This window comes from Callorhinus ursinus, unplaced genomic scaffold, assembly GCF_003265705.2.
Source record: "Callorhinus ursinus isolate GAN/ISIS: 27379988/994484 unplaced genomic scaffold, GSC_fseal_2.0 scaffold5, whole genome shotgun sequence".
Classification (NCBI taxonomy): Eukaryota; Metazoa; Chordata; class Mammalia; order Carnivora; family Otariidae; genus Callorhinus; species Callorhinus ursinus.
In genome coordinates this window covers 63,699,883-63,725,440 of record NW_027397067.1, presented here as the reverse complement: position 1 = coordinate 63,725,440, position 25,558 = coordinate 63,699,883, and the positions used below count along the sequence as shown (strand labels likewise).

General features: G+C 42.3%; 1 protein-coding gene across 1 annotated transcript in view; it reads left to right on the top strand.

The window, feature by feature from the left end:
• The window catches only part of SNTB1 (syntrophin beta 1), a 234,321-nt gene extending 216,756 nt beyond the window's left edge, over positions 1–17,565 (top strand). Inside the window, exons 6-8 of the mRNA XM_025871052.2 lie at positions 5,034–5,230; positions 10,380–10,570; positions 14,326–17,565. Of these exons, the coding sequence (XP_025726837.1) occupies positions 5,034–5,230; positions 10,380–10,570; positions 14,326–14,418 (481 nt within the window). The 3' untranslated portion in view covers positions 14,419–17,565. The remainder of the gene's footprint in view (positions 1–5,033; positions 5,231–10,379; positions 10,571–14,325) is intronic.
• The last annotated feature ends 7,993 nt before the right edge of the window (positions 17,566–25,558 follow it).

Sequence of the window (25,558 nt, the reverse complement as noted above, 5' to 3'; positions counted from 1 at the left end):
GACAGCTGCCTTCTTGCTCTGTCCTCACCTGGCCTTTCCACTGTGTGTGTGTTGGAGGGAGAGAGATCTTTGGCATCTCTTTCTTTTCTCGTGAGGGCACCCTCCTTTTGGTTGAGGCCCTACCCTTATGTCTTCACTTAAACTTTATTAGCTCATTATAGGCCCTATTTCCAAATAAAATCAACACTTGGGGTCAGGGCTTCAACCTATGAATTTTAGGGGGACACAGTTCAGTCCATAACAGTGTTCCATAAATGTTGGTACGATGTATCAGTTGGCGAATGGCAAAATCTTTACTGATTGATTGAATGAATGAGTGCCTTAGTGACTTTTTTGGTGGTCATTTGAAGGTAGAGAGAAGACTTGAACAGAGCAGGAAGCTCCCCTGAGGCCCCTCATAGCACCCCCGAAAATCCAAAAGTGTTCTGTAACTTCAACTGGCAGGTCTCAGCATCTCTTCTGTCTCATTTGCTGGAGGCCAGTTGGTTCCTGTAAGGGATTAATGAGGCCACAGATGTAGGTTTCATCCCACACGGCTCAGTTAGCTTCACGTTGAGAAAGACCATTCCACTGCAGGTGTTAAGTCTGAAGCGCTAGACGAGGATGATTTAGAATAACCCAGACAGAAGCCCATGTAAGGGGACACAGAGCAGCTCATCAGGTATTCCAACCCTGACCTGACACTAATGTGAAACAGACGACAGACAAAACACGTGTGACACGCTGAGTCAGAATTGTAGGTATTTTTCAGTGGAATGGAAAATTTTAAGATAAAAAAAGATTAGAAGAAATGAAATCACCCATAAAATTAGTCGACATTTTAATGGATTTGTTTCCAAGTTTTTCTCTTACATAGTTGAATTGCATGCTTAGAGAGTTTCAATAGATCTATATACATTTCCTCACATTTGCCATGTGTGTTTATAAAATAATTTTCAAGGTCTGTGTAATACTCCACCCAGAGGAGTGTACCCATATGCATCGTGTGGATATTGGGTGTAGTTTACTTGATTTTTTTTTTTTTTAAGATTTACTTATTTATTTGAGCGGGGAGTATGGCGGGGGGCGGGGCAGAGGGAGAAGGAGAGAGAAACCTAAGCAGACACCATGCTGAGTGGTGAGCCAGACGCAGGGCTCGACCCCAGGACCCTGGGAGATCAGGACCTGAGCTGAAACCAAGAGTCTGATGCTTAACCAACTGCGCCACCCAGGTGCCCCTGTAGGTCACTCGATTTTAATCTGGAAGAGTATATTTTTGTTACCACTATGCACAGTAGGTAGTGGACAAGACAGTTTGCTTTATCTGATTGTTTGTACATACAGCTTTGCACGTTTCATTAACCCATACTGGTGTATTCAAAAGAATGCATTATTCAGCATGTCTGCTATTCTTCAGAGAGCTAATCAATTTGTTCTTTAATAGAGATACTAGAGGGCACCTGGGTGGCTCAGTTGGTTAAGCCACTGCCTTCGGCTCAGGTCATGATCCTGGAGTCCCGGGATCGAGTCCCGCATCGGGCTCCCTGCTGAGCGGGGAGTCTGCTTCTCCCTCTGACCCTCTTCCCTCTCGTGCTCTCTCTCTCTCATTCTCTCTCTCTCAAATAAATAAAATCTTTAAAAAAAATAGAGATACTAGATAATTCATGCTTGATTAGTGGAAAAATCAATTTCTCCTCTTCTCTTTTCTGTTCAATGAATGAAATTTGGTGATGAGACGAATAACAAAGTACAGCAGTAGTCCTCCCTCCAAAGGCTCTTTTCTCATCGTTACTTGTAACTCCCCGAGTTTCCCCATGAAGGACTCCCTGTGCCCTGTATCCATCAGCTGGATCCAGGCCTTTCTCACACCTTGTTACACTTGGTTAATAATTTCATTCCCTATACCCAGATCTGCCAACTGCAAGTTTGCCAACAAATTGCATTTTCCGGTTATTATTGGCTTCAATTTTATAGTCTCTCTGGAGAAAAATTAATATTGATAGGAAATTCACAAACAAGGGACATTCTCCACGAGGATGGTACCTCTTTTTCTCCCTTCGCCTGTACCTCTGTGTTACATTTCCACTGGCCCTGGATTGTGACAGAGTTGATGTTCCTTTGGTGGAAACTTAGGGATGGAAAGTGAGAACATGTCAGGCTAGGGAAAGCATAAGGGAACTAGTGTTTACGGAATGCTTTTTATGATCACTAAGCACTAGATGAAGTGCTTTAGGTAGCTTATTATATTGAATCCCAAGCATGGGAGGCAGCAATTGCATTTTTAAAATAAGGAATCCGAGGGTAGCGGCACTAAGGGCTACAGAAAGGGTATGGGAATGGTATTTAGTACAAACCGTATGCTAGGTCTGTGCTGAACGTGGACAGTTTACAATATTATTAATATTATTATTTCATAGATTTTGTAGATTATTTCAATTATTTAATCTCTACACCCCACGTGAGGCTTGATCTCACCACCCTGAGATCAAGAGTCACCTGCTCTTCCGACTGAGCCAGCCAGGCGGCCCCAACTGATACAGATTTTAAGATTTTAAAAAGGAAGAGCTTAGGTGTATTTCCTGAAGCAACTAAAATGTAAACACCCTCGAGTATAAAAACAATTTTTGAGCAACTAAGAAAACAATATAAACTCTCGTTTTTTTATACGTACCTTATCTTAATGATTTTTTACCTGACCCTCAATCCCTTTAAAACCCATGGCAGGCTTTTGAGAAATGCTTTATTTTTCCTTTAGCCTCACCTAGATTTAAACCCAGGTCAGCACACTGTCCCAGATTCTTCTCTCCATGAGATTCATGGAACTCCTCTTTTATTATTATTTTTTATTGAGGTATAATTGATAAAATTTAAAATGCACAATATAATCATTTCATATACATATATATTGTGAAATGAGTTACCACAATCAAGTTAATTAATATACCTATCACCTCACCTAGTTAGTTTTTTGGGCATGTGTGTGTGTGGGGGGATGTTTAGATCTACTCTCTTAGCAAATTTCAAGTATACAAAACAGTATTATTAAGTATAGTCACCACGCTGTATATTAGATCCTCAGGACTTAGTCATCTTATAACTAAAAGTTTTAAAAGTTTTTACCCTTTGACCAACATCTCTCCATTTCTCCCACCTTCTAGCCCCAGGCAACCATCATTCTGCTCTGTTTCTATGAGTTTGAATTTTTTCAGATTCCACATATGAATCTGAAATTCCACACCCAGTATTGTCTTTCTCTGCCTGGCTTATTTTACTTAGCCATAATGCCCTCCAGGCTCATCCATGTTGTTGCAAATGGCAGGATTTCCTTCCTTTTTAAGGCTGAATAACATTCCAGTGTGTGTGTGTGTGTGTGTGTGTGTGTGTGTGCATGTGTGTGTGCATGTGCCACATTTTCTTCATCCATTTATCCATCAACGGACATGTAAGTTGTTTCTATATCTTGGCTTTTGTGAATAGTGCTGCAAAGAACATGGGGTTGTAGATATCTCTTTGAGATACTGATTTTGCTTCCTTCAGACATATTCTCAGAGATGGAATTGGTAGAGCTGGTAGTTCTGGTTTTAATATTTTTTGCGCAACCTCCATACTCTTTTCCATAATGGCTGCACCAATTTACATGCCGACCAAAAGTGTGCAGGGGTTCCCTTTTCTCCACATTCTTGGAAACATTCATTATCTCTTGGAAACTTCTCTATCTTCAAAGAATTTTACACCCAAAAAGTTTTTCAACGAAACTCTTTCTCCAAGTCGACATTGCGGACCACCCCTCCCGCCAATACCAGCTTTGTGGGTAAAAGAAAGCTCTTCAGTTATACAACAAGCTCGTTGCTAGAAATTCAACAGCGTGTGATGTTTTAGTTCACCAGTAATTTTGCTCTATAATATTTAAGCTTATGAGAGAGAATAAGCTTTTGGATTTCCTTTGTGCAATTTTTAATCTGGAGGGAATAAGCCCTTTGCCTAAGAAAGTACCTCTCCCGTGCACCAAGGTGAATAGACACCTGGCATTTCCCTAGCAAATGGTAGTATTTCTTTCTATATTAAAAGATAAGGCTGGAAATGCAAATATCCTAGGGAGAAGTAACATTTACTAAATTATACTCGTGCTCTCCTGCAAATTATTGATAGGAGCATTTCTCCCCAATGGGGGTTGAGGTATCAAGGAGCAGGAGAGAACAGGAGAGATCCAGGGGTTTAAAGGGGACACGTGAGAAGTAGGAGCCTGTGTGTGCTCAGAAAGTAGCACTCAGAATCTGAGAGTCCTCATTTTTTCTGTCTGGCCTTTTAGAAAATATGTACTATGGGAGTCACATTTATGCTGAGCATGTGTTTTAAAGCCAGTGTGAACATCGTGTGCTTCACACCAATCACTCTCGGAAATCCCTGAAATCTCCCATAAAGTGCAATTCTCTTCCAGTTCTCAGGAAGCCTGGCATGGCTAGTTCTTCCTGGGCTTTAACACAAGGGCACAGATTGCTGCTTCTTCCGTTGAGTCTCCTGGTGGTTTGCTTGCACTGGGAGGCTGTGTGCTCGACGGACGCGTACCCAGAAGGACATTTGGTGCAGCCAGATGCTCCAAACTACAAGAAACATGGGGGAATGCAGTTGAACGCAGGGAACAGTGTCATGCTCACCCTGGGACATACACATGTCCAGGAATGGAATGGAGAGGAAAGGGTTGATACACTATTTAAATTGTTCTCTTTTGCACTTGCTCAATTCTCTTTTTGGCTGAGTGAGTATAGTTGAATTTGTCTCATTAAAGGCATGTCATGCAACTCTGCACCTGTCACCAGACACAGTCCTGGCCACCTTTAAGTCTCACTCTAGCCCTGGGGACGAACTAGCTGAGCAGAAGGCAGAAAAACCACAGTGAATGCTGGTGCTAGAGCGGACCCTTTGGTTCTAGGGTGGAAAACTGAGAGCAAATCACCAATTTGGGAGCTTTGTACCAGGTGACACAATTCAGGGGAACACAGTGGTTTCCAGTCTGATGATTTTCTGTCTCTCTCTCTCTTTCTGTCTCTCAACAGGCTGGTCCATTCAGGTCCAGGCAAAGGATCGCCCAAGGCTGGTGTGGATCTGTCCTTCGCGACACGAACAGGCACCAGGCAGGGGATTGAAACACACCTGTTCAGGGCCGAGACCAGCAGGGACCTCTCCCACTGGACGAGGAGCATCGTGCAGGGCTGCCACAACTCGGCGGAACTGGTCACCGAAGTCACTACCGGTGAGCACCCCTGGCTCTCCAGCACCAGCACACCCTCTGCTCCATCCCAGCCTCAATGTAGTTTCCAGTATTGGCCTTCTGGGCTGTTTGGAATTCCCGAAGTGAACTCAAATTCTTCCAAATTAGGGCACTGTATGCCCTACTCAAATGTAAGCCTTTTCCCATCTCCATTCAAGAAAAGTTGGCAATTCGGGGAGTCAGATGTCGTTTTCCTGACTGTGACCCCAGGGTGGCTTCCTGCAGGCACGAGCTTTGAGGCACCAACCAGCAGGTTCTTGTTATAAACATAGAGACTGACTCTGGGTAATTTATCACAGAATAAAATTCTTGGAAATAATAATTTTGGTAGCTCACGGAGTTGATCCAGAAACTGGGGCACTGATTTGTGAAAAAGAGCAGGAAACAGAGGCATCCAGGTGGGGGGGTGGGGGTTTCCAACAGCAAAGGGCAGAGCCTTGGGAAGAGCCACCGGTGCCACTGGTCTGAATGTTGAAGCCGAGGCAGGATGGAGGGACCACATGGTGAGCGCAGCCCCGTTCATGCAGAGCCCTAAGAAAGGACTAGTGAGTGCGGGAAGTGGGATTTACATGGATTATTTACATGGGTTACATGTGTGCAGAAGGAAGAACCCTCTATACTGTCCTATTTATTGAGTGTACTCATGACGTGCCAGGCATTTCATATAATGTCTCTTAGTGTTTTCCACACTATGAGAAATAATCCTGCTGTGGGTCCAGAAGTCAATGAGTCGAGGCAAGACTAACATTTAAAAAATTAAATTAAATGGAATACACATATCAGTGTAAATATTGCTTAGATTTGTGGAACTTTGGATTCAGGGGTGTGTGTGTGTGTCCCGGTTGCAAATCATTGCCTTATCTTACCTAATCCTCACAATTCCCTTGCCAATCTGATTTTACCGAATAAGTAACTTGTCCAGGATCTCACAACTAATAAATGACAGAACTGATTTTAACGCAATGTTGTGTCATTCTAAAGACCATTCTTCATTGACTCTCGTGTCTACTGAGACATGGATCTCATGGCTGTACCACTGGTCAAAACCCAGCAATTCTGTTCAGGCTGCTGTGATAAATGAGTTTCATGCCCTTCTCCAAATCAGATGATTGATAGGTGATGGATAGATGACAGATAGATATAAATGCATCTATACGTAAATATATAGATAATTTAATTTTTTAATTGGGCAAAGGTAAAATTGGAGACTAGAAACTAATATGAATCTCAGCTAAAATGAATAAGCTAAGTATATACTGTAAAATCTTGTACATTGGGACACCTGGGTGGCCCAGTTGGTCAAGCATCCAACTCTTGGTTTTGGCTCAGGTCATGATCTTGGGGTCATGAAATTCAGCCCCACATCGGGCTCCGTGCTCAGCACAGAGTCTGCTTGAGGTTCTCTCTCCCTCTCCCTCTGGCCCTGCCCACCTCTCTAAAATAAATAAATAAATCTTTAAAAAAATAAAATAAAATCTTGTACATTTGCTAAGGTGGATTCCATATGAACCCAGTGATTTTCAGCAGCCAGCACAATGTACAGTTAACAGTGTTCATGATGCTATTGCTCCTGATTCTGAGATCCAAGATTGTTTCTGGTTCTGAGTTCGAAGACCAGCCCCTCTTCCAGGTCTCCTGCCGTCACTCGCAAGGAGGCCGTATGTGACAGAGTAGCTGGTATCCTCAACAACAGTCTTCCGGTAAATCCACCTTTAAGTCCCACAGGTTGTTTCTTAGAATACTCTCTGCTCACCCTCTTCTATCATGTTTTCTTCCCTGTTGTTTCATTTCTCTGTCTCTGAGGAACCAGTACAAAGTAATAGCCACAGTGTAGGATTTAAGTCATAAAGGCCTGGATTCAAATTCCAGTCCTATTTCTTTCTTTTTAAGATTTTATTTAGTTATTCATGAGAAACAGAGAGAGAGAGAGAGAAGAAGCAGGCTCCCCACTGAGCAGGGAGCCCGATGCGGGGCTCGATCCCAGGACCCTGGGATCATGACCTGAGGCAGACGCTTAACCGACTGAGCCACCCAAGCGGCCCTCCTATTTCTTCCTTAATCTCTTACTCTTACTTGCATCTCTTGTTTTCTTCATCTGGAAAAAAGAAGGAAATAATAGTACCCACCTCATAGAGTTGTCAAGAATGAAGAGAAATAATCCATGTAAAGCTCCTAGCACAGTGCTTGACATGTAAGTAAGCACTCACTACGCGTTAGTATTAGTTGTTACTCTTGTCATTATTTCCTCAGACCTGTGCTGTCCAGTATGCTAGCTTCTGGTCATGTGTGGCTATTTAAATGTAATGTAATTAAATGAATTCCTCAGTCACACGAGCCACATTAGAAGTAAAGTTCTTTTTGTTTTACCCCTAAAAGCCCCAGATTGCTGACCTCCACCCCCAGAGATTGTGATTTAGCCGTTTGGGGTTGGGGTGCAAGAATTTGTACCTGATAACGTCCCAGTTGGTGCGGATGCTGCTGGGCCATGGAGCCCTCTGGGAGCAGCACTGCACCAGGGAGCAACCTCCCCCAGGAGCAACTCCCACCCAGGAGTAGTCGAAAAGATGGGACACACGTGAGCGTGTGGTGGGGTTTCTCCACGTTTCCTTTGCTCATGCAAACATGAAAAACCAGATGTTTTGTAGAATGTCTGCTGCAACTCCAACAAAATCAGTGTCTTTCTGTAATTACCCTGAAACAGATTGGTGCCCCCCACCATTTCCCATCATCGTTGGAAACATTTGAGAGTGTCACCGAAGCTCTTATTTTTATGCTGAGTCTGGCAAGAAAAACTAGAGTTTTGGACCTGAAAGTCGGAAAACCAGAAAACTAGACTTAATGAGCTGATGATATGTGTAAATGCTGGAGAAGTTCACGCTCCTTGCAACAAATTCAGGAGTGTTCTAGGAAAGAATGGAAAAGGCCAAGGGGATTTGGTTTAGTTTACATTCCACAGATTTTGTAAAATCTTCCTCTCTCAATAAGCTGAACTCTACTTGGATAGGAAAGCCATGGGGCTGTTGGTAGACCAGCCAAAGGAAATAACAAAGCACTGTGTGCACTGAGCTAGCCGGGTGGCGGGAGAGAAGAAATTCTGGAATGACCACAGGTGCAACCCAGTTACAGACTGAAAGATGCCTTCAGGGAGTTGGGGAACGGGGCTTATGTTTTAATCAGCGCTTCAATTAACTTGCTAATGTGTTCGATTTGTCCTGTGTGGATTGAGAACATCTTCAGATAATCAGTTCCATTCTATAAAGACCGTGAACACCAGCTGAGGTCAACTAGAATTGAAAGTAACCACAATCAGTTGATTCTGAATATGTGAGGGCGTAGCTTGAAAGTTCAAATATAGACGAAGAAAAAAGAAAAACATGGTTAGAGCTCATTTGCCCACTTATTCTGCAGGTAATAGAAGTAGGGAGTGTCAAAAATAAGGATTCAAGATGGGAAGCCATACCTACACCCATGCCACTGTCTTTGGCCATCCCAGGACTGCGGGGGTGGCAGGGGTCTGCAGACCTTCGGAGAAGATGAGATTTACGGAGGGGCTGTAGCTCAGAAGGACTCAGAAATCTATTAGAGAGTGTAGTGCACCTTTGGGAAATACCAACCCTTAGTTACAAATTGAAAGATGCCTGTGGGAAGTCGGAGGAAGGGGTACACTTTTCACCAGAGCTTCAATTAAAAGCCGCCTCATTCTGTGAGCCGATAGAGTCCCCTGTTTCTTTCCCCCAAACCTTGAAGGCCCCCCAGCCATACAGTTACTACTCTCTTTGCCAAGGTCCCTCGCCACATCCCTCTGTATCCTGACTGCCAGAGTATGAGAAGGATACATGGCACCGAGTGCAAAGAACTTGAATTTTGAATTCTAAGCCTCCTCAGTTGTGACAGATTTCATCGGTCTGAGCTTTGCTTTTTTTCACCTGTCATATTAAGCTTAGGTCCTGCTTCAGAAGTTTGTGGGAAGGTGAAGTTCAGTTGGCTTATAAAGCCGAGCTGAGCTAAGGATGGTTCCGCGCAGTCATAATGCCCTGACTCTTACCCCTTCCAAACCCCATCCCCAGCCAGGAAAATGTCCTGGTTTCCCTAAAGAGCTTTCAGATGTCTGTGAAGGTCTGAGCCAGTTTACTTGCCGGGATCTGTTAAATGTGGAGTTCTGTGAGGCAAAAAATCCAATCTGATACTTAATAACCTTTTTCAGAACTCTTTGATCAAAGGTTTGACCCTTCACAAGTCTTCCTAAATAGGAACTAGGATTCTGGGGCAGTCCCCCATCCAGCTCATACGCTTCGAGTACTGATAACGTTTTCCTAAATGCAGTGAGGACCACACATAAAAGCTGTCCTGATCAAGAGGTTTTAGTTTTGTTCCTTTGGATCGGAGGGTCCCTTGTGACCACCGCCTGCACGGTTCCTGAGTGTCACACTGGGCAGAGACAGGAAACAACCTTCTCCATGGAAGGAGCCACCTCTGAGATCTCTCTGCAACCCAGCTTCCCCAGGACCCAACGATCATCAGATCGCCTGGGAAAGTTTTAAAACACTCATTTCTATTTATAAAATGAGCTTAGTTTGACTTTTTAAAAACTAAAAGTGGGATTATTTTTAAGCGACTTACTCCCGACTTCTTAGGTGTGTTACACTTGTTAACATCGGTAATGGAATGGAGGAATGCTCACTCCTTTCACCAGGTGGTGGGCATGACACAATGGGGTGTGTGCGTGTGTGCGTGCATGCATGCGTGATGACGATGACAGCTCAGAGCTAGCTTACCCTCCATCAAATGTCAGCTTTTTCCCCCCCGACCCCTGAGACAAGGCCAGTGGAAGGCAAGTACGCCCATCTACCTATGTGCTGTCAGAGGGTCAGATAAGGGCTGGAGCCCAGATAAAATTCAGTAAATCCCGGCAAAAGGAATTCTTTCAGCTTATCTCCCTTGGTTTCATGGGACAAGTTAAATTACAACATCAAAATCAGTCCAAGGAGAATATTTTCATGAGCAATGACTAGTTTTCCACTTGAGAAGAAACGTGTGGCTGGCCCTGGGACTGAGGAGGCTTGCAAGGTAAGTGCCCGGGAGAATGGATGAGCTTGCTGTTGATACTGTGCTCTCTCCTCTCTCCCCTCAGCTTGCACCTACAAAAACCAGGAGTGCCGCCTGACCATACATTATGAGAATGGATTTTCTATTACCACTGAACCACAGGAGGGTGCCTTTCCCAAGACAATCATACAGTCTCCCTATGAAAAGCTGAAAATGTCCTCAGATGATGGAATCAGGATGCTGTACTTAGATTTTGGAGGCAAAGACGGAGAGATTGTAAGTGTATTTCTGTAGACAGTGTGATTTCACATATTTTTCATGGGGCAACACATCTGTGAGGGCTCGCAAACATAACACGGCCTTATTATATTTATTTAGCCATTGACTATTTGCAAAGTACTTGCAGGTTCATGTCTTATTTGATCCTTGAAAAACTATGATTAGATCCAATTATTCCAAAGAGCCTTACTTTGGTCTCCTTTTCCACTAGCATACCAACTAAATATTTGAATCAAGGTATCTTAGTAAGTCAGCATTAAATTTTTATCAAATAGGGTCCCACCAGCTTCAAAATGCACCATTCATTTTTAAAAAAAAAAGATTTATTTATTTATTTTATTTGAGAGAGAGCGTGCACGCACAGAGGGAGAGGGAGAAGCAGACTTCCCACTGAGCAGGGAGCCTGATGTCAGGCTCGATCCCAGGACCCTAGGATCATGACCTGAGCCGAAGGCAGATGCTTAACCTACCGAGTCACCCAAGTGCCCCTGCACCATTCATTTTTTTTTTTTTAAGATTTTATTTATTTGACAGAGAAAGACACAGTGAGAGAGGGAGCACAAGCAGGGGGAGTGGGAGAGGGAGAAGCAGGCTTCCCGCTGAGCAGGGAGCCTGATGTCGGGCTCGATCCCAGGACCCTGGGACCATGACCTGAGCTGAAGGCAGCCGCTTACCGACTGAGCCACCCAGGCGCCCTGCACCATTCATTTTTAAAAAAGTATCAAACATCTAATCTAGCCTCGGGGGTGTAAGGATGTAAGCTGAGCAGGGCCAGCCAGGTGGGAGGGGTCTCCGAGGAGTACAACACATGGAGAACACAGAGGTGGATGGTCGGGACCAGGGGCGGAGTAGAAGGGGCAGCAGGAAACGAAGAGAAACTTGGTCAGCAACACCCACGGGGAGAGAAGGCCAGACAAGAGCCCAGAAGTTTTGGGCTAACGGCAAATAATGTCTAACAAAATTAGCAAATTTGTCAGTTAAAGTAACTTTTATACTTCTATCAATAATATGCAAATAGCCAGTGTGTTTAAATTCATGACTTCCTGTGATCGTTACTGTCTATTTAAATAAAAAAGTGTCCGGTGACTGGGTGGCTCAGTTGGTTAAGCGTCTGCCTTCGGCTCAGGTCATGATCCTGGAGTCCCGGGGTCGAGTCCCACATCGGGCTCCCTGCTGAGCGGGGAGTCTGCTTCTCCCTCTGACCCTCATCCCTCTCGTGCTCTCTGTCTCTCATTCTCTCTCTCAAATAAATAAATAAAATATTTAAAATAAATAAATAAATAAAAAAGTGTGGGGCACCTGGGTGGCTCCGTCGGTTAGGCGTCTGCCTTCGGCTCAGGTCATGATCCCAGGGTCCTGGGATCGAGCCCCGCATCGGGCTCCCTGCTCCGCGGGAAGCCTGCTTCTCCCTCTCCCGCTCCCTCTGCCTGCCGCTCCCTTCTTGAGCACTCTTTCTCTCTCTCTCTCTCTGTGTCAATTAAATAAATAAATAAACTCTTAAAAAAAAAAAGAAAGAAACAGATTGTAGAGTTTAAATAAATAAATAAATAGGTGTATTTCTTCAGCTCCATGGAAGGGTGAGAACTGCCTGTTCTTTCTAGCAAGTATAGTTAATTGACATTCTCAGGAAGACCTAGCATCTCGTTTAAGCTGTCAAATGCCGAACTTTTAAGACGACCTTGATTCTGTAATAACTAGGCTCTCTTTAGGTCCTTCCTAAGTCACTAGGTTAGTCAACAAATATTCATTGACTTCCGCTTGATAACAGGGATGGGGAATAGATAAAATGCCCAGGTAAACCTCAATTTTAAAGCTCCAGTAATTTCAGTGAAGCTTCTGGCCTTCCTCCATCCCTCCCTCTGCCGTCAGCCCGTTCAGCGATTTCTCCCGGGGGACTGGACTGGTACTGCTCTGGAAACCATTCAGGGGGACGGAGCAGGGGCTGACAGAGGGGAGAGCCGAGACCACACTTGAGAGCATAAGGCCTGCATTTCGGAGCACGGCTGCTGTGGATGACGTCACACCAGCGTTGTGTGTTGCAATGAGTTAAGTTCAGCCTGAAGCAGAAGTTTGGAAACAAACAAGTGATTTGAAAGTCCATTTTACTAAGAGCGCTTATAGTTCAGTTGCTGCTCTATCAATCATTCGACTGAGTGCTCTTTCCTAAAGGTGACTGACTGCTCCCTAGCCAAAAAAACAAAACAAAACAAAACCAAAACCAAACCAAAACCTAAAAGACAAAAGGCTCTTGGCCTTAGCCTTAGCTTGAAAAATCAAGGCTATTTTTGCCTGTGGGGAAAATCACTTATGTCTAAATTTCAGCCTTTCTGAAGCCTGTAATTACAACCTGACTTGGAAGATGTAGGCAGGACTGAGTTTTGCTGCCAGTCCGTTTGGCTGAGAAGTGCAAAGTCACGCACGGCTTCCCCAGGCCTAGTTCTGCAACCCCAGCAGGCAGCACCATCAGGCCTTTCCTCTCCCTTCCTGGGGAAGGGAGCAGACATGGGCTATAGGAAATGGAATAAATTGAGGGTCAAGAGACCCGTGTTTTCTTTCTGCATCTCTAACTAACTCACCAGTTGTCTTGGACAAATCCTTTATGTCTCTGGATCTGAGTCTCTCTGTCCATAAAATACAGTGACTGAGGTAGGTTCCTTCCAAAAGTTGCATTCTGTGTTAGTGAGACTGAATACTGTGGTTCTGTCTTAAGTGTGGCCATACTTATTCTCCCCTGTAAGATCTGTGATCTCAGAAAGTTTTAGAACTTCTTCAAATCTTAGTTTTCCATATAAAACATGCAGATAATGGCAATAAGCTCACAGGGGTTTTGTGAGAATTAAATAAGACGGTGTAGAGGAAATATTTAGCACAGTGCCCGATTCATGATAAATACAACCCTAACTTTGCTAGATGTTATTATACGTCCAGGTGGTTGCTCCCCAACAGTGTCATCAGCAGAAGAGAATTGGGAACAACTCCTCCAGTGTTCCTGACTTAGGTGATAAAAATTCCACCTGACTCTTACTCTCTGGTCATGTGCTGGGCCACACGTAGGAACACGCTGAGAAGGGTAAGACTTTAGCAGGGGCCTTAACAGGCGCCGCCCCTGCTTACAGCAATCCAGGGGCATAGGATAGTGGGACACAGCTGCTGAGCAGCATGGCTTCCCCATTCTGAGTTTTCACACACAGTGTCTCATTTAATACTCTAGTTACCCTGTGAATTTGGTAGGACTGGGGAAAATTTTAAGTGACTTGTCCAAGATTATGTATCTCAAAAGTGTTTTTTTTTTTTTTTTAAAGTATTAAAACCGGGGCTCACGGGGCGCCTGGGTGGCTCAGTCGTTAAGCGGCTGCCTTCCGCTCAGGTCATGATCCCAGGGTCCTGGGACCGAGTCCCACATCGGGCTCCCTGCTCGGTGAGGAGCCTGCTTCTCCCTCTCCCTCTGCTGCTCCCCCTGCTTGTGCCCTCTCTCTCTCTGACAAATAAATAAATAAAAATCTTAAAAAAAATATTTGTGGTACTGATATATATAAATTTCACAGAACCTATTTCGGAAACAAAGATAGATGTAAGAAATAAGTTCAGAGTTATTTTTCTAAATCTCATTGAAGGGCAAGGATTTAAAACCGTAATTGCTCCAGTTAACACTTAAAAGCAGGAAGTGCACAGATCCGTTTGATGTGTAAATCGCTCTTCTGCATCAAGCATCAATTTAAAATCACTCACGCTCTCTTCTTTTGAAATTTCAGCAACTAGACCTTCATTCCTGCCCCAAGCCGATTGTTTTCATCATTCACTCCTTCCTGTCGGCGAAGATCACAAGACTGGGCTTGGTGGCCTGAACAGAGAGCAGAGGGGTGACTTGCCTTAGAGAAAAGGAGGGCTGGTGACATCAGACACTATGAGCGGCACACCATTTGTGGCATGCCACGGTCAGCTTTGGATCCCCAAGTCCTCTCACCTGCCTGACTTCTCTGTCAGCTTCACTGATGACAAGGGGGGCCCCCAAGAAAACACCATGAGAAATATCAGAAAGAAAGCGGGCTTTTTAGAACAGTAGAAGGGTAAAGAGGTGAGGGCAAATGGAAATAAATACACACAGCCTAGCTTTGAAATAATGACAAGCAGGGACATCACGAACATGAGAACAGCACGCGCAGATCTTAATCATACCAGTTTCTAGGCAACTGGTTCACCCAGGTAAGCAAGAACTGAATAGTTGAGGAATGGACATTTTCACCTCTCTCGCCCCCAGTAACAATGATCCTTTGTCTTATTGTGATTTATTGCCTACTTCTAATTGAGTTGACTTCTGCTGGTAAGAAAAGACAAGTGCTTCAAATGGAAACCCACCTTTTATTTTAAGTATGAAGCAGCTGTAATTCTCTTCTTAATGAATTATCTTTCAATGATGTAGAGTGATCCTGAAGTATTCTCATTAGCATATGCTGAGCAGGAATTAAATAAAGCATCAGATACTGATCTGAGCTGGAAGCTGGTGGAATCTGAGCCAAAGTAGACTGTTTATATTGCAAAGCTTCACGGTGCAGAAGAGTAGTGTGCTTGAAAGACGATTAATCTGGGGACTGCACTCACACCAAGGTGTGCTATCTTAGAGCCAAGACTGATAGCTTTACTTATAGAAAGCAAATTATGGATATTTTTTTAAAAAGATTGTCATTTGAGATGTATATGTAACATATATATCTCATATATATAACATATATATAAACAACTTACATGTGGTTAACTAATTATCCCCAATCCGTGGTTTTCAGTGGAAGTACTGAGCAATTTATTGACCCTTGTTTCTGCCTGTGCTTGTATGCATGCATTTTCAAACCAGTCCTAGAGCAGCCTCATATAATTCTGACAGTATCCACAGCTCTTAGGCATTCCAGGGAAATAATACAACGACCTGATTATTTTTCTACAAGAATATTTTTAGACAACATAGAGCGTATTACTGATTTAATGCTTTTATTTTTACCTTTCAATACAAATTCACCAAAAAGACACCTATATTTTTTGATTTTGGAGTCACCTTCCTGGAACCTTAAAAATTAGCTCTAGAGTTTACGTAAGCATTTGTAACCCTTCTTTACCCTGTAGTTTACGTAAACAAATGCTCTGGATTTGATCTGTGTGTTTTTTTCAGAATTGTCCTTCAGCAAATACCTATGCAAAGAGCTTTTAAAAGTGAAACTGTTTTAAAGGGATGTAATTTTGCCCACTGAGACACATGTTTATTGAGTTACAAAGCAGCGTCCAAAGTATGTATCATGTAACACTAGTTCCAAAGGGCATTGACTGAGGGGTGTTTTGGGGGGAGCGGTGAGAAAGAGGTTTGATGATCAAAAATGTGTTAAATATGGAGGTAAGAAACGGATTTCATGATCGTGGGCCTCCTCAAAGACTTTCGTGTAAACATTGTGATTCTTCAAGGGGGTATCCCTTGAGCACCTTTCTGACAGAGCATTTTGTGAAGCAAATGTTTTAAAAAAACAAAAACAGGGGTGCTTGGCTGGCTCGGTCGGTAGAGCATGCGACTCTTGATCTCAGGAGTCTCGAGTTCAAGCCCCATGTTGGGTGTAGAGATTACTTTAAAATAAAATAAAAAATAAAGTAATAAAATAAAATAAATTAAAATTAAATAAAAGCCACCCATTTGCTGGTAGATGAGGTGAGCCTTAACACTTTGGGAAAACACAGCTTTAGGTCACTGATTTTGTTTTTGTTTCTTTTTTTTGGTTTCCCATTTTAAAATGCTGAAGAGTGAAATCCCACCCTGAATATTATAGGAAAGCTTTGATGCATTTATAAATTATACTGCACTCTTTCATTACATATTTTCGAAGTCACTGGAATGTTGTTATATAAGAGAATTATGCATTGTAAATAACATTAAAATACATATAATAATGCCAATAGTTCAGTTCAACAATATGTAATTTAAGGTGCTCAGTACTACATGAAGTATGAGTTAATTACTTATAATTAAATTGCAAAGATCCTATTCTATATTTATAGAAAAATTAAAGTGATAATTACAAGTATTTCTTCATCACTTACGTTTTAGACTGATTAATAAATGGGTGGGGTCAACAAATTACTTTCTCTGCATTTATAAAAACTTAATTTAAATATTTATATTTTAGAAAAAATACATTTGAATAAATTAATGCATTTTCTGAATTAAAATGTATTAGCAAGAAGTAGACAATTTTACTAAGAGAATTGTGTATATGAATCCTTGTTTTTTCCTTCAAAGTTAAGTGTATCATATCAGAGTGGCTATGATGAATCAATTTCAAATACTCATTTTTCCTTGTTCTGAATTGAGGAAATTACATAATGATTTTACACTGTAGATTTTAATCTTGTCTTCATATGTGTTATGAATGTTGTGAATGACACACAGACGTCTGGATCATGGCTGGGTACAGTGAATCAATGGATTCATTTTGGGGAATTTGTTTTTGTCCAGTCTGCTCTGTGCTTAATCCGTTTCTTATATGAGTCAATGAATTATTAAATTCACGTTTGTCCCTTTAAGGCCAAATCAATACAAATGGCTGATGTTTCATCTGTACTTAGTGGGAAGCCACCCATTTGCTGGTAGATGAGGTGAGCCTTAAGCATCCAGGGATTTAAAGAAGGCCAATAGGAATACAGTTAGCAATCTCTTTTCTGACTTGAACTAAGTAGAAAAACCATCAACCTCTTAAAAACTTTACCCAGGTAGAGGCGTTTAATTAATTTTTTCAATTGATGTAATTAAAATGCTGAAAAATGCATTCGCCTGAAATTAACGAGCAGAGCCTTTCTTTTACAAATATTAGGTATTCCATCTTGAGGGGATTGGAGTGGACTGGGGTGAGGGAGTAATATTTGAATGTACGTTGAGTTAAAAAAATGTGCCTATGTTTATAGCACCATGGATATCATGTAAAATTTATATATGAATTAAATAAATATTCACCTCTGAATATGGTGGACTGGCTGGTGGTTTCATGACAGCCACAGAGGGAGTGTGAAAACACAACTTGCTACTCTCTTCCTCCAGGACTGGCTCTGGAAGGTGCTAATGGGTAAAGGGGATGCCACTAGAAAATTTGGTGCGTGTGGGGAGGGTTTGCGTCTAATTTCAGGTCTGCATCTGGGCCTTAGGGATCTTGGCTCTCATTTTAACTAAGTTTTCATGGGATTTGACCTGTACACCAAGCTCCAAATACTCGAGTTCTCTGTAGTACTACAACTTGGTTTGTGTTTCAATTGCTTATAATTAATGTCAGTCTACGGCTGAGAAGTCTTTTTACTATTTGAAAATTGGGATTACATTTAGAACTGTAATCTCACTTCTGAAGAGACTTCAGAGGTCATCAACCCATTAGTGCTCGAAGTTTATTTGTAATTTTAGCAATACTACCTTAGGATCTTAGGGTATATGATTTGCTAGTAATATAGGAACGCAGTATATCCATAAAAATGAATATACACCAATTAAATGTTTAAAACATTCTGTACCACCTAGAGTCATCCTGCATACACTACTGGTCCAAGTATTCCATTTGGGGAAATGCCGACCTTGTATGTGTTTCCATTGAACTCAGGCATCTCTTCCTGAGCATCCCTTACAGTTGTTCATTCTGCCTGAAATCAAAAGTTTTCCGCGATGGGGTGGGAGCTCCTTCTCTCCCAAGGCAGGTCCTTCCACTGCTGGATGGTGGGAGTTGTTGCAGAGTTCTGATATTAGAGCCCAAACTTAGGTCTGCCTTTCAGTCATGACCCTGTTCTACCCTAGAAAACACTGGAAGTCCGATCTCTTTTCCACATGAATGTCCTATAGAATAAAAAGACCTATCGAGGCTGGGAGCTATTAGGAAATAGAAAATGATCTGAAAATGGCTTTAAATAGGACACCTAAAATTCCTTCTTTTTATCTTTAAAGAACCAATTGGCCAAGATTGAAACTCTCCGTAATACCTAGTGGTGGAGAGTGATGGGAAAACTGGCATTTACTTACACAGCCATCGGTAGGTATACATTTGGCAATGATTTGGAGGGTAATCTGGCAATATCTATAAAAATTTTAAAATACATGTACATTTTGACTCTAAGAATTTATTCTAGAGATAAAAGTGCACAAAGACTAACATATATAAGGAACATATTGGCAGCATTAGTTGCAGCAAGAAGCTAAAAAGGTCAATAAGACCATCAATAGCTAAATAAATCCCAGCACACAGATGCACTAGATTCTGCAATGTTACAATGATCCATCTCTAAGTACTACTGTGGACGAAGTTCTTAAATGCAACTTCTGCAAAATGCAGATAAAAACACAGATACATAGATATGTATTCCATGTGTTGTTTAAAAAGTAGTTCCAGGAAGAGCGGCACCTGCCAGGACATTTTGGAAATCTGAGCTAGTGTTGTTTTGTCACCACTATGCTGGGGGGTGGGGGCACACTTAGTATTTACTGAACAAGAGCTACAGCTGGTAGACTTCCTGCAATGGGAGGACAGTCCCCCAAATCCAATGGGACCGTTTCCCACACAACTGTTTTGTCCTCTGAGTTGTTCGTGCAGATGAAACCCATAATTATCTGAGCCTAGACCCTGACTACATTTTACATATGAAAACATTTTTTGACTGATTCAAGATATTCTGTATTTTCTAGGTATACAACTACCACGTATATGGAAGGAAGACTGTGTTTTTGGTTTGTTCGGGGCACTTTATAAAACATTTTATCAAAACAAGTCTCCCGTAGCCAGTGTGCACATGGGACTCGCGTCGTCAAAAAAGAACCGGACTACTTTTATATGTGCCTCATTCACACTGAATCTGAGTTATTTTATCTTTTAGTGTGGTTGTACCCCAGCATCTCCAAATTGAAGCGCATATTACTTTATTATCATTATTTTCCTTTTCTAAAACTTCTTTACCTTACAGTTAGGAAATAGCAATTTTAAAAAATCCTGAGGGCACGTAGGCTGTTTAAAAAAATCCTGCTGGCCGCTGTCCGGTGTCCGAGACGCTCGGCTGCCGTCCCAACCTGAGGCCCCACCACAGCCGGCTCTGCTTGACCTGAGTGTTTCTGCCACTGAGGGCCAAGCCACCACTTGCTCGGAAACACTGCCCCTCCAACCCCCGTGTCCACTGGCTACCACCACCAGGCAGCCAGGCTAAGGAGATGCATACTTGAATCTCTGGGTTTTGCCATCAATTCCAGATTTGGATGAAAAGCCACACACCACAGGGCATAAGACCTGGTGTCCTGAGCAGCCACGAATGACCTGAGCAGTCTAGAACTATACAGGATTTAAAGCTTTGTGGGGCCCAACAGGAGATAATAATAGGAAAGAGCCAAGCGGGAAAATAACTCTCTTCTTCCTTCTTCTTGTGTACCTCCCTGAGACATGGTTTCAGCATACACCATGTATTCTGAGACACTCCCCGTGACTGAGAACACACCTGCTGGGGGACTGGCTGTGTTTCTTGGGGCCTCAGGAAGCAGTGGTCAGTGAGTAATGGATCTGCTGCTTTGCTTGCCTGCCGTCCCCACTTCTTCTCCCTTTTCTTCTTCACTCTCGGGGCCCTGGAATCGGACGTTCCGCGTACAGCGTCAGCATCTACTCATAGCCTACACAAAAAATCACTCCAAATGGATCACACACCTAAATATATGAGATAAAACTATAAAGCGAAAAGATAACCCACAGAACAGGAGAAAATATCTATAAGTCATATATCTGATAAGGGACTAGAATCCAGAATATATAAAGACCTCTGACAATTCAACAACAAAAAGACAAATAATCCAACTAAAAATGGTCAAAGGAATTGAGTGGACAGTTCTCCAAAGAAGATATGTAAATGGCAACAGGCACATGAAAAGATGCTCAACATTAGTAGTTATCTGGAAAATGCAAATCAAAACCACAATGAGATACCACCTCACACTTCATATCATTTTTCAAAAAGACAACTAATTACAAGTATTAGAAAGGATGTTGAGAATTCGGAGCCCTAATACATTAATGGCCAGCAGAAATGTCAGATGGTACAGCTAGTTGCTTGGGAAAAGGGTGAAAACAAAAAGTTGAAACACTGAGTTAACCTATAGTCCAGCAATTCTATTCCTAGGCATCTACCCAAGAATAATGGAAAACCTGTGTCCACACAAAACACTTGTACACAGATGTCCATAGCAGCATGATTCAGAACAGCCAAAAAGTGCAAACAGCCCAGATGTCCATTAGTTGATGATAAAACACAGCTGAGTCGCACAACGAAATATTCAGCTCTAAAACAGGATGAGCCACTGCCACATGCTACAACACGGCTGGACCTTGAAAACCTCATGCTAAGAAAAAGAAGCCAGACACACAAGACCATAAATTGTATGAGTCAATTTCCATGAAATGTCCGGGAGAGGCAAATCTGTAGAGACATAAAGTAGATTACTGTTTGCCAGGGGCTGGGAGGAGGGAGAATATGAAATGACTGCTAGTAGATATGGTATGTCTATTTGGGGGTGATGAAAATGTTCTGGAAACAGCAGTGATGGTTGCACAACTTTGTGAGTGTACTAAACCCACTGCATTATCCATTTTACAGGAGAGTTTTATGATGTGTGAATTACATCTCAAAAATACACGTTGTAGGCTTTTTATGTATCCAATTCTAGTCTAGTCCCTTAGATGAAGGCCACACCCACAATTCTTTTTCAGGACAGGTTTCTCTTCCCTTTGGGTGTCAGTGTGCCTGTGGTCCAACGCCGCCCCTGATTCTTAAAAGCCCTTTTGTCTAGCTGAGAGGGTCTACTTTGAAATCACTAACTGTAAATATTTCTAAGGTCTTAATAAAGGATTAGATAAGCAACCTTAGGTTTGATCTGTTTCTTTTGAGAAACTTGCCATTGGAGATGTTGGAAGTGAGAAACCATTTTATTTTTGGATTCAGAATGCCCTCAGCCCTCAGGATCTCCTCTAAATGCTGGAAAGCCACACAGTTCCTTCTTTGGCTCATCTATCTTATCCTGCATTTTACCGTATTCAGCTAAATTAGCAAACAAATGGCCCACTGTCACTTTTTTTTTTTTTTTTAACATTCTGCCTAGAAATAACCTGAGGAATCCATGAGCTCATTAAGTACAACTTATTTCCCAGCTTCTACAGGTAACAGTGTTGCCAAACGTACCACCTCTGCAGAACACAGCTCAGCTGGTTGGGTCCAGTGGGTCCCCCTTTCCCTCCTGCAAGGGCCTCCTTCTAAACTTCTCATTCTAAAGAGTGTGAGCTTTCAGCATTGTTCCCAGCACCAGTAAATAACGCCCCCACATAGCTGATGTCTGAGCCCAGCCTCTGCCCTCTTTCCCATTTCCCATGGAAGGTCCCTGTGATGCTTCCCCTGTGTAATGGCAGAACAACTGCTCAGCGGGGTTCCTCGTGGGGAGCAGAGCTCCAAAGTAGGTGCGGCTGTGCCCAGCCCAGCCCGCTCTTCTTCCGGGGGCTTAGCTTATACTAAATGCTATTTGCTGGAAGTTCCTGGCTCAAAATGTCAAAAATTGACCTAAGTTTCTGGGCTTTTTAGGTCTCTCCTTTGTGCCAACTTTCAGATTTATTTGAAATATCTTTAACCACTTTTTACTCGGGAATTCAGGCTCATGAGATAGACAATGTGGAGATGATGCTGGTAAGGCAACTAAAAGTTTAGGAACCAATTTCTCTGATCAGTTGAAATGGCCAAAAACGTTTTCCAAGTCACAATAACTGGTTCACTTTGGGGATGTAACTTGAACAAAACAAAATCTTCAAAACACAGATGGGAGTTACTGTGTTTTCTTGGCAAGGACACATCTGGTCTCCCTTGCCTCTCTCCACAGTTTCACCTCCCACCCTTCACCACCCACTCACCTCCTAAGGCTTACTGGCCTCATGCAGCAAACAAAGCTGCAGCAAATGTACAGTGCTTTTGGAAACTGTGTTTGATGACTCTTTTGAGGGCAAAAATGGTTGGGTATCAGCAGTTTCGTACAGTTCAACCTAATACAACAGAAAATACACAAATTTAATCAAGTAGATTGGATCTAGGATTCCTCTACTACTAATTACCTGGGAATATGAATAAAGTGAAGCCTTTGATAGGACAATGATATTTCAAAAGGAAATAAACGCAGAGTGATTTTATTAAGTAGCAGAGAACACTCTAGTACTCATGTTATACAGCACGCAACAATTGCCAAGTATACAGTTGGAGGAGTTTTGATAAATGTGTATGCAGTGTAGCCACCATCACAAGAACAATATAGAACATTTATATCACCACAAAGTTTCCTTGTGCCACTTTCCAGTCACTCTAACATCTGGCCCTAGGAAACCATTTTTGCTTCCTGCGACTCTGTATTTCTCTTTTCTATTTCACCTGGCACTTCTCAGCATATTTTGAGAGTCATCCATGTGGCTGCCTATTTTAGTTTGTCCTCTTATATTGATAGGTAGTATTCCATTATATACATGTTTTATATTTGTTTATCCATTCATTTATTGATGTACCTTTGGGTTGTTTGCAGTTTGGTGCTATTGAAAACTAAGCTGGTGAGTGCAACTAATGAATCATTGAACACTACATCAAAAACTTATGATGTACTATATGTTGGCTAATTGAACTTAATAAAAATTTAAAAAAAAAGCTGGTGAGGAGGAGCTAAGTAAGATGGTGGAAGAGTAGGGGGCTCTAAGTTTGTCTGGTGCCTCCAGTACAGCTAGATCGTTATCAAATCATTCCGAACACCTGAGAAATCAATCTGAGATCTGAGAAAAGAAATGCTCTAATTCTACAAGTAGAAAAGCAACTATTTTTTGGAAGGTGGAGGTACAGAGACTTGAATCTGATGTGACATAGCCAAGGATATGGTGGAGGGGAGGGAGCCTGCTTAAGGAGGCTACAAAGTATTATAACAGTGGAGCAGAAAATCAGAACTTTTAGAAGTCTGCTGCAGCGGGGGCCATCCCTGGCTTAAAGGTGCTCAGGTGGTGAAGCGGGGTGGAATCCCAGGTGGGACAGCATTGTCTCAAGATCCCCGAGGTCACAAGAACAGGGGTGCCTGAGTGTGGCAGAGTTCCCAGGCATAGGAGCAGGGAAGCCGGCTGAGAACAGCGAGTCTAGGCACCAGCATTCTGCTCTATGTTGCCATAAACCATGAACAGCTCCACAATAGGGAGACTGCTCTCTTGGCAGGGGCCCAGCAAGAGGCAGAAGCACCGGGAGACTTCCCCCCGGGGGGAACAGCATGGGTGCATGCCATGGAGTCCATAAACTTTGGAGTTTTTTTTTTTTTAAAGATTTTATGTATTTATTCGAGAGAGAGAGCACGAGAGGGAAAAGGGTCAGAGGGAGAAGCAGACTCCCCGCTGAGCAGGGAGCCCGATGTGGGACTCGACCCCGGGACTCCAGGATCATGACCTGAGCCGAAGGCAGCCGCTTAACCAACTGAGCCACCCAGGCGCCCTAAACTTTGGAGTTTTGAAACTCAGTTGCAAAACCTCTCAGTTATAGCCTGGGTGAACACAGAGTTCTGACGGAAACTAGGGAGATAAGAGCGATTGACTGCTTTTCTGTGAGGAAGTGTGGGGAGCATGAACTTTCAGCTCGGGGGCTAAAGAGTTGGGCGCCTCCATATTCATCCCGCCCCAGCAGCGCTGAAAGCCTTCAGGGAGCAAAACAGCGCCACCTAGTGGAGTCCGGAGCTGGTTACACTGATCCCTGCCTCCCTACACACTGGAGGTGCATTTGCACTAGGGCAAGTCCACCAACAGTCGTCCTCCGGAGGACCAGCAAGGACAGCTGGCTCTCACCAACTTTACTGATCGTAGAGGGCTGCAAAGCTTCAGGTCCTGGGGAAAACAGTAGGTAGCATTCTTTGTACTTTTATTCTTTGGTCTTTCAGTATTATTTTTTTCAGTTATTTTCTTATTTTTTAAATTCATTTTTATTATTTATTTTAATTTTTATACGTTATATATATTTCCATCATTGTATTACTATTACATGTTATTTTTATTTTATTATATATACATTATATATTAACATTATTATATATATAGTATATATTTAATAAGTTGATATATGTTATTATATAATATATAATTATACAAGTTTCTCTTTCTTTCTTATTTTGAGATCTAGTTTCTTTTAACAAGCAGACCAAAACACACCGAGGATTTAGTTTTTTGTTTTGTTTCTTCTGGTTTGTTTTTTGTTGTTGTTGTTGTTGTTAGTTTTTGTCTTTTCTCTCTCTTTCTTTTCTTTTCTGGACATAATGACAAGACAGAGAAACTCACCCCAAAAGAAAGAACAGGAGGTAGTACTCACTGCCAGGTATATAATCAACATGGTTATAAGTAAGATGTCAGAACTAGAATTTAAAACAATGATTATAAAGATACTAGCTGGGCTTAAAAAAGCATAGAAGACACTAGACAACCCCTTACTATAGAAATAAAAGAACTAAAATCTAGTCACACCTAAATTAAAAATGGTATTACTGACATGTAGTCCCATGTAAACGTTATAATAAAACAAGGATGAACGAAGCAGAAGAGAGAAAGAAAACTATTAGATCATTAAAGGTGACTGAGAGAACACAGCAATTCCATAAAGCGAAATAATATCCATATAATAGGGGTCCCAAAAGATGAGGAGCAGGAGAAAGGGGCAGAAGGTTTACTTAAACAAATTATAGTTCAGAACTTCCCTAATTTGGGGAAGGAAACAGGCATTCAAGTCCAGGAGGCACAGAGAACCCCCCCCTCAAAATCAATAAAAATAGGTAAACACCTTGACATATAATAGTGAATCTTGCAAATTTCAAAGATAAAGACAAAATCCTGAAAACAGCTTGGGACAAGAGGTCCTTAACCTATAAGGGTAGACACATAAGGCTGGCAGCAGACCTGTCCACAGAGACCT